Source organism: Thermothelomyces thermophilus, chromosome 2, assembly GCF_000226095.1.
Source record: "Thermothelomyces thermophilus ATCC 42464 chromosome 2, complete sequence".
NCBI classification, from domain to species: Eukaryota; Fungi; Ascomycota; class Sordariomycetes; order Sordariales; family Chaetomiaceae; genus Thermothelomyces; species Thermothelomyces thermophilus.
This window is the reverse complement of record NC_016473.1, coordinates 2674279-2686706: the sequence shown is the minus strand read 5'-3', so window position 1 is coordinate 2686706 and position 12428 is coordinate 2674279. Positions and strand designations below refer to the sequence as shown.

The 12428-nt window shown below is 54.8% G+C and overlaps 6 protein-coding genes across 6 annotated transcripts; 2 read left to right on the top strand and 4 right to left on the bottom strand.

Moving 5' to 3' along the window:
* The first annotated feature begins 473 nt into the window (after positions 1-473).
* MYCTH_2301444 (uncharacterized protein) lies at positions 474-3202 on the top strand. Its single transcript, XM_003661657.1, has 2 exons — positions 474-774; positions 840-3202. The coding sequence occupies exons 1-2, from the start codon at positions 717-719 to the stop codon at positions 2909-2911; spliced, it is 2130 nt and encodes a 709-aa protein (XP_003661705.1). The 5' UTR covers positions 474-716; the 3' UTR covers positions 2912-3202.
* Positions 3203-3520: 318 nt separating this feature from the next.
* Positions 3521-4471, top strand: MYCTH_46086 (uncharacterized protein; the record flags this gene model as incomplete). The annotated part of the gene is made up of 2 exons (XM_003661656.1): positions 3521-3935; positions 4128-4471. Coding segments are annotated over 2 exons (759 nt in total), but the record flags the coding sequence as incomplete, so codon positions are not given.
* Positions 4472-4637: 166 nt separating this feature from the next.
* MYCTH_46410 (uncharacterized protein) lies at positions 4638-5966 on the bottom strand (the record flags this gene model as incomplete). The annotated part of the gene is made up of 3 exons (XM_003661655.1): positions 4638-5142; positions 5202-5525; positions 5584-5966. 3 exons carry the CDS (start codon positions 5964-5966, stop codon positions 4638-4640), a joined length of 1212 nt encoding a protein of 403 aa, XP_003661703.1.
* Positions 5967-8163: 2197 nt separating this feature from the next.
* Positions 8164-8712, bottom strand: MYCTH_2035386 (uncharacterized protein; the record flags this gene model as incomplete). Its single annotated transcript, XM_003661654.1, has 1 exon — positions 8164-8712. A coding segment is annotated over one exon (549 nt), but the record flags the coding sequence as incomplete, so codon positions are not given.
* Positions 8713-10606: 1894 nt separating this feature from the next.
* On the bottom strand, positions 10607-11361 carry MYCTH_2057810 (uncharacterized protein; the record flags this gene model as incomplete). The annotated part of the gene is made up of 3 exons (XM_003661653.1): positions 10607-10679; positions 10778-10904; positions 10977-11361. Coding segments are annotated over 3 exons (585 nt in total), but the record flags the coding sequence as incomplete, so codon positions are not given.
* A 242-nt stretch (positions 11362-11603) lies between these two features.
* On the bottom strand, positions 11604-12128 carry MYCTH_2117072 (uncharacterized protein; the record flags this gene model as incomplete). The annotated part of the gene is made up of 2 exons (XM_003661652.1): positions 11604-12059; positions 12111-12128. 2 exons carry the CDS (start codon positions 12126-12128, stop codon positions 11604-11606), a joined length of 474 nt encoding a protein of 157 aa, XP_003661700.1.
* Positions 12129-12428: the final 300 nt, after the last annotated feature.

Below are 12428 nucleotides of genomic sequence, written 5' to 3'. Positions count from 1 at the left end.
TGGTGGGTCTGAAGACTCAACAAGAAGTTGTGACTGAAACTCGGACGTGGTACCCGCGGACAGGGTTGTAAATGAATTGCACAGCCAAAACTGGCTGTGAGACTTTACGTCCGAGCTGAGCCCATTATTTCCTTAGGGACTTTCTAGGCAAGGTGTCTGGATGAATGAACGAGGTAGAGGGGGGGGGGGGGAAATCGAGGATCAAGAGCGATTGTAGTGTGACTCGACGACGAGACGGCGGGGCTGTAATCTGGCCCAAAAGCTTTGGAAGAAGGTATGAAGTGCCTGGACTCAGTGTAATCGGTAGGTCCATACCTCCTATCTGGTGGACGCTAGCAGTTAAAGTGGAGCGCCTGCAGCTGCGAGCAAGGCGCGAACCCATGCTCTCTGCCATGCACCCTCGTGGCCACTGACTGCTTTCGAATGCCCCACTCATTTACCTCTTGCAGAGTGAGTTACGCGCTTCGCGATCACACCCCCCCACCAACGCCCTGAAGCTCCACAACAAACTGCTCCAGCCCGCGATGAGTGGCTGCATCTGGCAATCAATACACAAGAATGCTGCCCGCATGTAAACAGCAGCAACGAGCAGTCGACGATAACGCCAAATCCGGCCGGCCACGATCCGTTGACGCAAAACTCGCGGACGGCCGTAAACTGGCGGCAGTGACAAATATTGGCGCCTCGTCCGGGACAGGCGGCAACAGCGCGTCACAATGATCAGCTGGGCGCTGAAGCGCAATTCGGACAACGCGCGCGACGCGACGGCATCTGGTACGGGAAGCTCTTAATCGTGAAAGCGAGAATGCTCTAGACGCACGGGCTTACGCAGTATGTAGATGATACCACCCAAATTGAAGCACCCGATACGCCTGCGCCCGTTTTCGCCGTGCGCGCGTTGAAGACGGCGCTGTTTGGTACTCCGGCTCCCAGAGATCGCAGACCTGCGTCGAAAACAGGCAAGGACAATACGGCGCCGCAGAATGGCGACCCAACGGCGGCAATTGCCTCGACGGACAAGTCTCCAGCAAGACCTCCAGGTATACTCCTGACCCCAGGCACCGGGACGACGCGCCGGAAACGCGTATCCTTTGATCATGATGTGAAACAAGGCTCCGGAGGGACTGCAAGGGCCAGTACGACGGGATTGCCGGACAACTGCCCCGGAAAGTTCCCCAGCCCCTGGGTTGACAGGAACGGGGACGAAGCGCAATCACGGCCAAAGACGAAGTTGCAACAGGCCATGGAGAAGTCCCGTAAGGGCAGCGTCAAACAGAACGCATCTGACGTGAAAGATTTTGCTTATCCGTCAAAGGAACCAGAGGATGCATGGGAAGAAGTTGAGGATGATGACGAGTCGGATATCGAGGCCGACGTTACCACAGACCTCAACGAACCCCATTCGCGTTCCGGAAAATACTGGAAGTCCTACTTTGAGACTTACCACAGCGATGCAAAGACAGAGATGGAGAAGCTTGTAAAGTACAAGCATCTCGCTAAGTCTTACGCAAAAATGAAAGACGCCGAGGCGCTCGAGCTTAGCCGGAAATTGAAAGAGGAACAGGAAAAGGTCAAGGCAATGGAGGAAAAGGTTGCCGAGATGTCCCGCCAGGTGGCGTCAGCCTCTACGAGGAAGGGGGGCGAGAGCGACCAGGCGTTGCTGGATGAAGTCAAGAAACAGACAGCCCTCGCGGCGGAGTACAAACTGCAAGTGGAGGAGTTGGAGAATCTGCTTCGGAACAAAATCGATGAAGGAGGTGGAGACGGCCGTCAGCGGCAAAGGCGGACCGCATCGCCCCGGACGCAACAGACTCTGATGGAGACCCAGCGGGAGCTGAGGCGTGCGAGATCTCAACTTCGCGAGCTGGAGCGGCTGCAGGAGGAACGGGATCGACTAAGATCCGACCTGAAGTTTGCCGAACAACGGGCCAGCAAGCTCGCCGAGGAGAATCGCAAGCTGTCTAGCGAGCTGTCGCTGGGTGCATCGAGAATTAAGGACCTGGAGAAGCAGCTGGAAGATTCCAAGGGTTCCTACGAGAAGTTGAAGGATGATGCCAAGTCCCGGTATCTCGAGGCCCAGCAGGTCCTGCAGAAGAAGAACGCGAAAATCTCGGAGCTTCAGGAGGAGATCGAGTCGCTCAAGCAGGGCGGAGCAGACCACAGACGGGCAACTCGGTCCACCCGCGCGAAGAGTCTAGACGAAAAAGCCATAGCACGCAGACCTTTAGAGCCGATGGAGAAGGAGGGCGCCCGGATGCTGAGGGAACTCGACGGACCCAGACGCCAAAAAGATGGCGAGAAAGGCGCGACGGGATCAGCAGCGTCGGCGGCGACTAGACAAAGGGCGAAGCGTAGCAGAGAAGATCTCAAGCGTGTACCGCACGACGACGAGACACTTGCTCAGGCCCGGGCTCTCAGGGAGAAGCTCGAGGCCGAGTTTGGCACGAAAGGGCTCCCTTCCGCCTCTGTCTTCGATGATCGCGGCAATTTACAGGATAGTCGCAGCTCTGCATCGAGCGGCCGCTCTGCCCACTCCCGGGAGGACCAGCCGAACGCGAGCCGTCCCGACCGGCCATCCCGGTCGACCTGGGCAGCGACGTCGACAGAGAAGGCAGCCCTAGACGACCTTATTGCTGGGTGTCGTGAGAACAGAGAGAGCAAGACGCCACTCGAACAACCAAGACGAGTCCCGATCCGGCCCGTGTCGCGAGAAAGCGACGCATCTCCTGACACGGGGGCCGCAAACGCGCAGAACAGCGCCGTCTGGAGCACGATGAAAACCTCCCGCACTTCGATACCGGAGCACCGGAAGGCAGCGGCGCTTGCTCGGATCCAGCGGAGGATAGCGGAGAGGAAGATGCTACAGCAACAGCTCGGGCGCGATAAGGAGAATGCTCGGAGTAATGCGTAACGTTGCTTGGCTGCTCTGTCTACCTGGGGTTGGGCTCCTGGCATTGATCCGTGGAATGTTTGCATGTTGTCTCTCCTAATGATTGGTAACTAGGTATTGTCATGAGGCTTTTGGGCATGGTGTTTTGAGATATCCTTTCCTATGTATGTCGATGGGTTTGGTTGGTCGGGATTGTTCTGTTAGTACAGTACCTGAGATTCGGGAACAGCGTCGTATGGGATTAGTGTAATTGATTTTACCTACCTGATTCGGGGCAGAGCGATCAGATAAGCTTATCAATTGATGTCGAGCATCTTGAACCGAATCTCCAAATTCGCCCAAACTCATACTCCAGAACCGTGAAAACAGTCGAGTTCAGATGGACGGCAGCAGTGTATCATCTGCCTGTCTTGACGACAGCGAAATAGAAATCGAGATTGCAGAGCTCGAGCGGCGCCTCGCCCAACTCAAAGCCAGACGCCCTCACTCACACTCCGCTCGCGCCTACCCGCCACCCTCCAGTAAGTCTCACGCACGACCTCACTCCAATACTACTACTTTGAAGTATGTCGCCCATGAATCGAAAACGTTGTTCTGACCTTTGCCCCACCAGAGATCCTCTCTTCTACTCTAAACACCCCGACACACTTTCTCCTCCTCCTCTCGGACTCGGCCCTCCCCCTGGGGAGCTTCGCCTTCTCCTCCGGCCTGGAGAGCTACCTCGCCCACCAAAAGATCACCTTCCGCCGGCCGTCCTCGTTCGCCTCCTTTCTCCCGCTCTCCGTCTCCTCTTACGCGTCCACCAACCTCCCCTTCGCCCTAGCCGCCCACCGCGACCCCTCCTTCTCCAACCTCGCCGCGCTAGACGACGCCCTCGACGCGGCCATTGTGTGCACCGTCGGCAAGCGGGCGTCCGTCGCGCAGGGGAGGGCGCTGCTCTCCGTCTGGGAGCGGGCATTCGCCGGGGCCCTGGCAGAAGCCGGCATCGGCACCGGCACCGGCACCGGCACCGGCACCGCTCCCGCGGACAGCGGGTACACCCCGGGTGGGGGCGGCGGGAGCGAAGCGCTCAAGGCGTTCTCCGCCCTCCTCAAGACCTCGAGCTCGACCAGTGCTTCCGCTCCCCGACCCGCCGCCAACAGCAGCAGTGCCCGTCTCGCCACAGCCGTAGCATCGAACATCCCCGGCCACGGCAACGACGTCGACGAGGCGGGGGAGGAGCAGGAGGAGGAAGAAGAGGAGGAGGAGGAGGATCCCGCGCGGCCACCGCCCGTCGCAGCGCACCTCGCCCCTCTCTTCGGCGCCATCTGCGCCCTCGTCGGGCTCAGCCTGGAACAGACGGCGTACGTGTTCCTGCTGGGCCACGTCAAGGCGCTGGTGTCGGCGGCGGTGCGCGCGGGCATGTTCGGGCCGTACCAGGCGCAAAAGACGCTGGCGAGCGGGGAAGTGCAGGGCCTGATCGCGGCCATGGTCGAGCGCGAGTGGGCGACACCCGTGGAGGAGGCCGGGCAGAGCGTGCCGGTGATGGATCTGTGGGTGGGCAGGCACGAAGTCTTGTATTCGAGAATCTTCAACAGTTGATGTTCCTCTTCTGTGTTTGCGTTTGGGTGTGTGTGTGTGTGTGTGTGTGTGTGTGTATGTATGTGTAACTCGGGGTATGCTTCATGTCTAGCGCGTGATTTGCGTGCATGTCCTCTCTAATACCATGATTGTCCACAATACAAGATACATTTGACGGCTCCCTCCGCTAGTCGCTATCGTCGCTGTCGTCGTAAGCTACCAAGGGCCCAGATGGAGCAGCCTCCTTAGGTTTTGACGTGACAGACACTTGGGCTGCTCGCAAGGCGGCCAGAGTACTGCCCGAGAGAATCCCCCCTGCCTGTGGCTCCTCCGACTCCTGATGTTCTTCGGCCTCCGCCGTCTGGCTTTCAGGAGCCTCAATCATCAGGCGCTGCTCGTGCTCGAGCTCATACCCCTCTCGCCCCCTTGGGTTGACCGCGTTCGGACCTCGTGCAAAATGCACCTCGTCCGGTGCCTCATATCCCTCCAGCCCGTAGCTACTTTCCAGTTTCCGCCGTTTTCGAGCCTCCGGGTCCTTGCCTTCGATCTCGGCAACAAACTCGGCAGGTAACGCCTTCCGGATGGCCTCAGCTGCTTGCTCCTCGATTCGCCTGGCCTCCCGCTTCTGGGCCATCGGGTTCGGGTCCGCCGTTGCCCACCGGACGTTGAGGATTTCGTTGTGATCGAGGGATCTACCGAGATAGGTTAGTGAGGTGAGAACGATAGATAGCCTCTACAAATGCAAACGTACTGGTGCGCCATTGCCTCCTTCGCAAACTGCGCGTTTGCCTCGTTGGTGTACGTCACGAACGCCACGCCCCGATTGTTGAGCACGCGGATTCGCTCAATCTGGCCCCATTCCGCAAAATGTCGCGCAACGATCTCCTCGATGTCGTCCGTCACATGGATCCGGCCAATGTAGATGGTCCGGTTCTGGCGGGTAAAGCTGCCTACACCGCCCATATCATCGCGGTAGTCGCTAAACTTGTCGCGGCCGAAGCAGTCAACGTTTGGGTTGAAGATGTCGTGAATACCGGGCAGCCTGTGCAAGTAATCGCAATCCTGGCCCTTGGGGCTAGCATCATGTCAGCACTCGGAACCACAAGAGAGGAACTGCGATCAGTTCGACGTACCATATCCCCCGAGCGAAAAACAAACAGAAATAAGAACCGGGTCGCGAATCGGCGCGTGTGTACCCGGAGTCCTGAGCAATATTGCATCTTCCCTTTGCGTGTGTCTGCGACAGATATTTGTCCTCCCTGTCGCCCCCAGACCACTTGTTGTACCAAATGTTGAAGACGGTGCCTGTCTGCGGTGGCGGCTCTGACTTGACCAGGGCTGGGTCGATTTGCGGCCGCGCCGGGCGCTTCTTCCGCCGGATAATCTTCTTCACTTTCTTCTCCGTTGGCGGCGCCACCTCGTTGTTGGTCGTAGTGACCGCGAGCTCCTGCGATGGGTTCTGCGCGTCACCGGCCGTTGTGGTGGCCGCGTCGTGCGTCGTATCGACATCTGCCATGCCGAAACTGTGTAGCTCTTCGAGTTAAATGGAAGGCGATTTTCTAAGGAATTGACAGTTGAGGCGTGTCACGAAGATCGCGGCGAAAGCTAGCTTAAATTACAAAACGACGGCACCGAAGGGCGATGCTGAATCCGTAAACTTGTCCGCGTGGGTAGCATCCGCATCGAACGTTTTTGCCCATAAAAGTTCTGTGTTGCTCAGAAGGATCCAGAACTGGTAGCTACAAGGACAGGAAACTGCACCCTTTGAACAACAACGAAGATCAGAAGCTGTCGTTTTTCCCGGAAGGCGAGAACGCGAATCTGGACCTGGTCGTTAACTTCTTTTTTTGGGCCCAGATTGCTGACTCAGTAGAGCTTGGTCACGTGCCGAAGACGTTTTCTGAGGATCGAAACGGTAGACCTCGTACTCGCTCAGTTTCTTACTATTCTGTTTCCTAACTCTGTTTCCCATCTATACCGTGGTGTGATCCTAACATTGCCTTGCGATCGTATGCTCTACTAACGCGTTTACGAATCTTATTCCTGGCCGACTAGACGTGTTTGGGGCACTACTCTATACGTCTTGGTAAATGGTAAGGCACAGTAGCTAAGTTGCTAACTGGGCAATGCGGGGTAAATTCATAAACAACCCCCCCCCCACTTTTTCTATGGCGTAACTGGCGGCGCAACCAGCGGCATTAGCTGTAAGGCCGACAGCCGCTTTTGCGTCATCAATCTCTCCTCGCCGACAAACCACGTTGGTGTGTAGTCGGGCTATTTTCTCTCGGTTGTCGTGAAGTTCGTCCAGTTCGTTCCTAGTCAGCTTCGTTCGAGTTGTTAGACTTCCGTAAAGATGACTAAGTGTATGGACGACAAGGGGATTATAGAGACTATAAGCTACTTGGACCTTTCTTTTCTCTTTATCTTTAATTCTAGATATATCGATCGTATAGAAATAGAGTATCGGTGAATATTTGAGGGTATTATGTTTAGCGAGGAGAGGCTGCGCAGCCCGCTCGGCTAGCTTGACAGTAGAATACGGCAACTCGTCATGAGTTGTTCGGATGATTACGTCCTATAAATACATACATAAAGATTCTACATACCGGTCTTCCCTCCCATCTTGACGCCTATACCAAATACCACTAAGCTGCGTAGAAGTGCTATAGCTCGGAGGCTGCAAATCCTACGACACCGCAGCGGTATATGCGCCATGGGCGGCACTCCTGGAACTCTCGTATGAGCCTCGGAAGTGGTGATAAAAGATGCGTTGATTGTTCTTAAGTGCCAGAGGCACCTGGAGGTGTTGTCGAAATACATGTCGAACCCTGGTCTATCATCCCTGTTGGTGGGCCAGTCGGAGCTGACCCACTGGCAGTCAAATCATGTAACAGTAGCCTAGGCCCTAGGCTGCCAGGCAACGGCGCGATATTGCTGTATTCCTCGACGCCGGGTTTGCTTGTGGGATGGGAGGGGGTCAAAAACTGCGTGGAGAGACGGTATATTAGACTGGGGCTAGAAGCTCTTGATATGACCAGAGGGACACAGAGTGCAGTTTTGTTTTTCAGGCTCCGAGGAGCTTTGTTATGTATGGTAGACATAAATAGGGGGTGCCCATTCAGGGGCACCAACAACAACAACAAGGACAACAGGTGGTTCTTCGACACTCGTTCGCTCTGATGGATCTAGGTGACGAGATGTGGTTCTTTGTTCTTTTGTGAGTTTGGATATCTTTTTCCACGCAAGTGGACTCTTTTACGTCTGCCCAGGGGGACATCACTGTCGCCGCCTTCGCATCCGTCGTTGTTGCCGTCCGAACGGCCCGGACTTGTCTGCTGTGACCGCGAACACTCGGACGCCCTGGACACTTTGAGTCATTGCTCCTCCCCATCTGACCAGACGGAGGTTTGGTTTTGGAGGTGCAGAGCGGTGCCGTGGAGAGTTGGCACCAGCTCAATATAGCAGTCGTGAAGGCCACGAGCCTCTGGATAATATAAGTAGGTACAGATTGAGATTTCCAATATTATACCCAGTCTCGATCTATTTCCTTCTTCCACCACCAACCAGTCCTCAGCCTAATCACACTCGAACACACCGTGAAGCAGAATCTACGAGAAAAGCAATATAGAAATTTCCCGGCAAAACTACCTACGCTGCATAGCTAAGAGCGGCCCGAGGCCCGGAAACTTCCGGTCTCCAGCTACTATAATTCCCAATGTTTCTTCGGCGACCCCTCCTGACAATAACACAAGGTCTTTACCTGCATTCCATTCCCCGTGGTCTAGAACTTTAGATAGATCTGCCTCCCAAAAGCCCATCTTCCGGTAAATGCTTTCGGGCTTAACCCACTTCCACACTGGGAAGAGGCCATCGCCGAAGACATGAGATGGGTTATTGCTGAATACAGGGAAGGAGAAGAAATGCATAAATGTCCCTTGGCCTGGTACAGCAAGCTCGGCTATCAGACCTGTAAGTACGTGAGACGTTGGTTCCGGATTTCCACCTCGTTCCGTGAGAAGTCTGGTAAGCATCTCCGACATATCGAGTTCGTCTCCCAGAAAGAATGTTCCTAAAAAGGTAAAGCCTTTGACCATCGACAAAAGACGTGGAGACAAGACAACCGTAGTCGTTGCGTGGACGGTTGGTGGACACCAGTGGTATAGCGTCATAGGAACAGGGAGCGCTTCGTCAGCTTCAGCAGCTATTGCGAGTATATCGTGCCGGTGTGAGCAGGTCTCCAGATCGGGGTCTTGAGCTAGGCTGCCTAGCATAAGCTAATACACAGGATATTAGGAATCGTTAGCAATTCGAGCTCTAAGCCAAGCTTAAATGTCTAACGGCATGATAGCATACGTGGCCGTGATCAGCCATGAGGGACCATCAACGTAGCTTCTGCGAGGCTCTCGGTATAATTGGGGCTCGGACAGCACCGCGGTGTTTAAGACAGGGAGACGGAGAAAGGAACCCCGTCTACAGAAAAGGTCGGTTCAAATGTTTAATCGATGTAATAGCGCCTGTAAAGTCCGCGTACCTTAGAGTAGAAAAGTACTCAGGTAAGCAAGTCAACTACCTGGTCGGTAGGTTGGCGCAGCATTGGTTCGATCTCAGGAATGAGATGGTTACAAGTGCGGGGTAGGTAGCGAGCCTTGAAGTAAACGGCAAGAATGTGATGGTTTTATTGTCAGCCGTAAACCTGAGGCTGTGGTCTGAACCTAGCCGTTGCCTGCGGAGTGCCTTAGATACCAGGTGGTAACCCATGCCTTCCTTCAGCCCGAATTACCGGCGACGAACGATGTGGAGGTTTCTCCATCGTTTCATTGCACTATCCCAGTTATATGAGACAGACGGTCCGAGGTCTCGCCATCTATGTCGCTCCCGTTCTTAGATAACTAACGTTAAGCCGGTCCTGAGCCATAAATTCATTCGACCAATCCCCTATTAATAGCTACAGTGCCTCGTTGAGCAGTTAGACGGATATTACAATCTGTCTAGCTACCATTTGGCTGCTGTACTTACTGCTGCAGAGGCGACACCGCCCTATTCAGAGGGACCTTGCTAAGCCTCGCACAATTCTTGTTCTATTTCTTTTTTCCTTGAGCGAGACGCTCTCTGATATTTCGGAAGTTGATCTGACTCGGAACTGTTGTTGTACCGTCATGGTGAGCGAGAGCCAAGGAGGGCGTTAGGAGTAGGGAAGAATGACGAGAAAGGAAAGAGGAAGGGATCTCTAGGGTTTAGAAGGGATGGGAAGGAGGCCACCACGGCATAAGCGAGCCAGGCCAGCACCGAGCCTCGAGGAGTCGGACGCAGTTGATTCGCATCCCTACAGTGGACAGGATCCTGGCGCCGAAATTGCATCTCCATCGCGAATGCGTGAGACGCGTTTTAGAGGGCTCGATAGGTGTGTTGTACCTTGGCTACGACCGGGTCGTCGGAGGGGAACTTGAGGTCTTTGACCAGGATAGGGGTTGGCTTGTGGAGGTAGGGTTTGCCGTTGAAGACGACGTCGGTATTGACTGGAACCGCACAGAGCCGTAAACATTACAGATACGGCATCCGGGAAAGCAACAACGGTTCATCTACACCGGGACGCCCATCCAAGTCCACAGTATAACAAGCCCTATGGATCAGATTGAGCTTCCCAGATACAAACGTGCCGGCGAGTCAGAGCATTATCGCCTTTCAGCTGCTCGACTCGACCTCACCAAACCTGAACTCGAGCTGTCAACAGCGCAGGAGATTGATTAAGACACTCAAGGACAATAAAAAAACAGAGACCTTCATTAACTTTTCCCAGGAGTAAGTGCTTCTGGTTCAGGACCCGCTACATCTCCGCCCTTGCTACGGGGCTATCTCCTCTGCACCCGTATATTCTTGCGTTGTAGATTCGACCATCGATGGTAGCCGGCTTGGTCAGAACCTGCATCGAACTCCACACTGCATTTGTTCAGCCATGGATCCGGACTGCCCTGCCCGAATGGTTTGTTTCCAGCCGCCCAAGACTACAACGAGGCCTGTACAAACCCGCCCTGGCTCTGTACGTCGGCCACTGCAGCCTTGTCCGACGCCGGCACGCCGTAACGTTCAACCAGGTCCCTCATGTCACCCAGCATCCTGTAACATGTCAGCATATCTCAGGTGTCGAACCCGCATTGTTTAATGGCTGTCGTACTGAGTCCTGTAATTCCGATCATGGGGAAACAAGGCCGAGACATGTGTGTTGAAGCGTCTGTCATAACGGTCAGCTTATTTAGCAGTGAAGGCCCAATACCGCAACTTGAAACGATCAAGGACAACAATGTGCAGCATAAGAGCGCGGTGTCTCACAGTTTGTAAAGGTCTAGCCTCCCTTCGTAGTCCTCCTCAGGAGGCGAGATCCGCATGTAAGAGTGGTACGTCTTGACGTATTCAGGCCCAAGCCTGTTACAGACTGGTCGCCACTGACCCAGCTCGTCTGGTCAAGTTGAAGATATAGACGTTAAGCATCTCTAACTGCTTCGCCTGCAGTCGAGACCGAGCCACTCACACTCATTATGCGCATAAAAACAGCAAGCATCAAAAACAAGAGGCGCATCAGTATCAGCGTCAGTAGCCGTATTAGCATACCACAAATCCCCATGAACCAGCGACGGCTTCACCGACCGGCCCTCCGTTTCCAGTGGCCGCAGTAACCGGGGAATGACCGTCTCAAATATGATAGGCGCAAGCCTGTCAATCTCAGGATCCGGCCCCTGGGCAGCGATCTCATGCTCGAGAGCCTGTTTCAGGCTCTTGGAGAAGAACACCTCCCAGCTGTCTTCCCACCCACAATACTGCGGCAAGTTGCCCACGCACGTGGTAATGTGAAACCCGAACTTGCCGTTGGGCGAGGAACCGGTTTCGTGAAACGCCGCCAGGCGCGCGGTGAATTCCCAGCAGGCTGCCGCATCGTCTCAACAGCTGGTTCGCTTGACGACGCCGCCGTAACACCCCACAGGCCGGTCGCGGGATCAACCACCACAACTTGCTGGTGTGATTGCACGGTGGCCAATATTGCTTGCACGCGGGATTCATCCACGGGCAAGGTCCCAATACACGCTGTGGAACTGCGTGCTTCAGTGGTTCGAACTGAGATTGATCTTTGCAGTCGCACAGAGGCAGCCCTCTTTACCGCTCAAACCTCCCCCTTCTGTTCGTGCCCCGCCGTTGCCACCGCGAGGATGCGGTCCTCCAAGCCCCCCACGAGCTCGACCTTGATGCCTACATCCTCTAGCTTTTTCCTGCCCTCGTTCTGCCTAACAAACTTCTCTGGTTCGAGAACACTAACATAGACAGTCTTGATTACGCCTTTGAGGTTCAGAATCCGCTCAGTACATGGCAGGTTCCCGCTAAGTCGTTTGTTGCAGGGCTCCATAGTGGTGTAGAGGACGCTGTTCTTAGGCAGTAGGGGGCCTAGCTGGTCCTCGGCGACATTGTGTTCCTTGGCGAGCTTCATGAAGCAGCACTGCTCGGCGTGTATGTTGCCCTCAAGTTCGAGCGTATATCCCGTCGCCAGAATGGTGTTGGTGTCGACGTCGAGCACGAGGGCGCCGACGCGGAAGTTTGTTGGCTTGGACGGCGATTTCTCGGCCTACGATAGAGCATACTCCAAGTACGCTTTGTGGTCACCGGCCTGGATGACTGGATGGGCGGTGGCCATGTTGTTAGTGGCTGAAGGGGTTGCGTTAGAGAGTGGAAATGAGTTTTGCAGTTGTGTGGGTTCCAGAAACGGATGGGCCTGTTTTTACATTTAAAGTTGAGGTAGGAGCGGCGGAGGAGGCTGGACCACATCTCTTGAATATCGGAAGGTATGCACTTCTGGCTCCTTCCCGTCCTTGGACTTACAATAACTGATGGAAGAAGGTTGTAGTAAAATCAAGATAGTTCAAAAGTTCGATGTCTCTTCTTCTGTTTGATCCTGGACGCTGGCTCTGGTATAAGTAGAGGATGGGAACAAAGA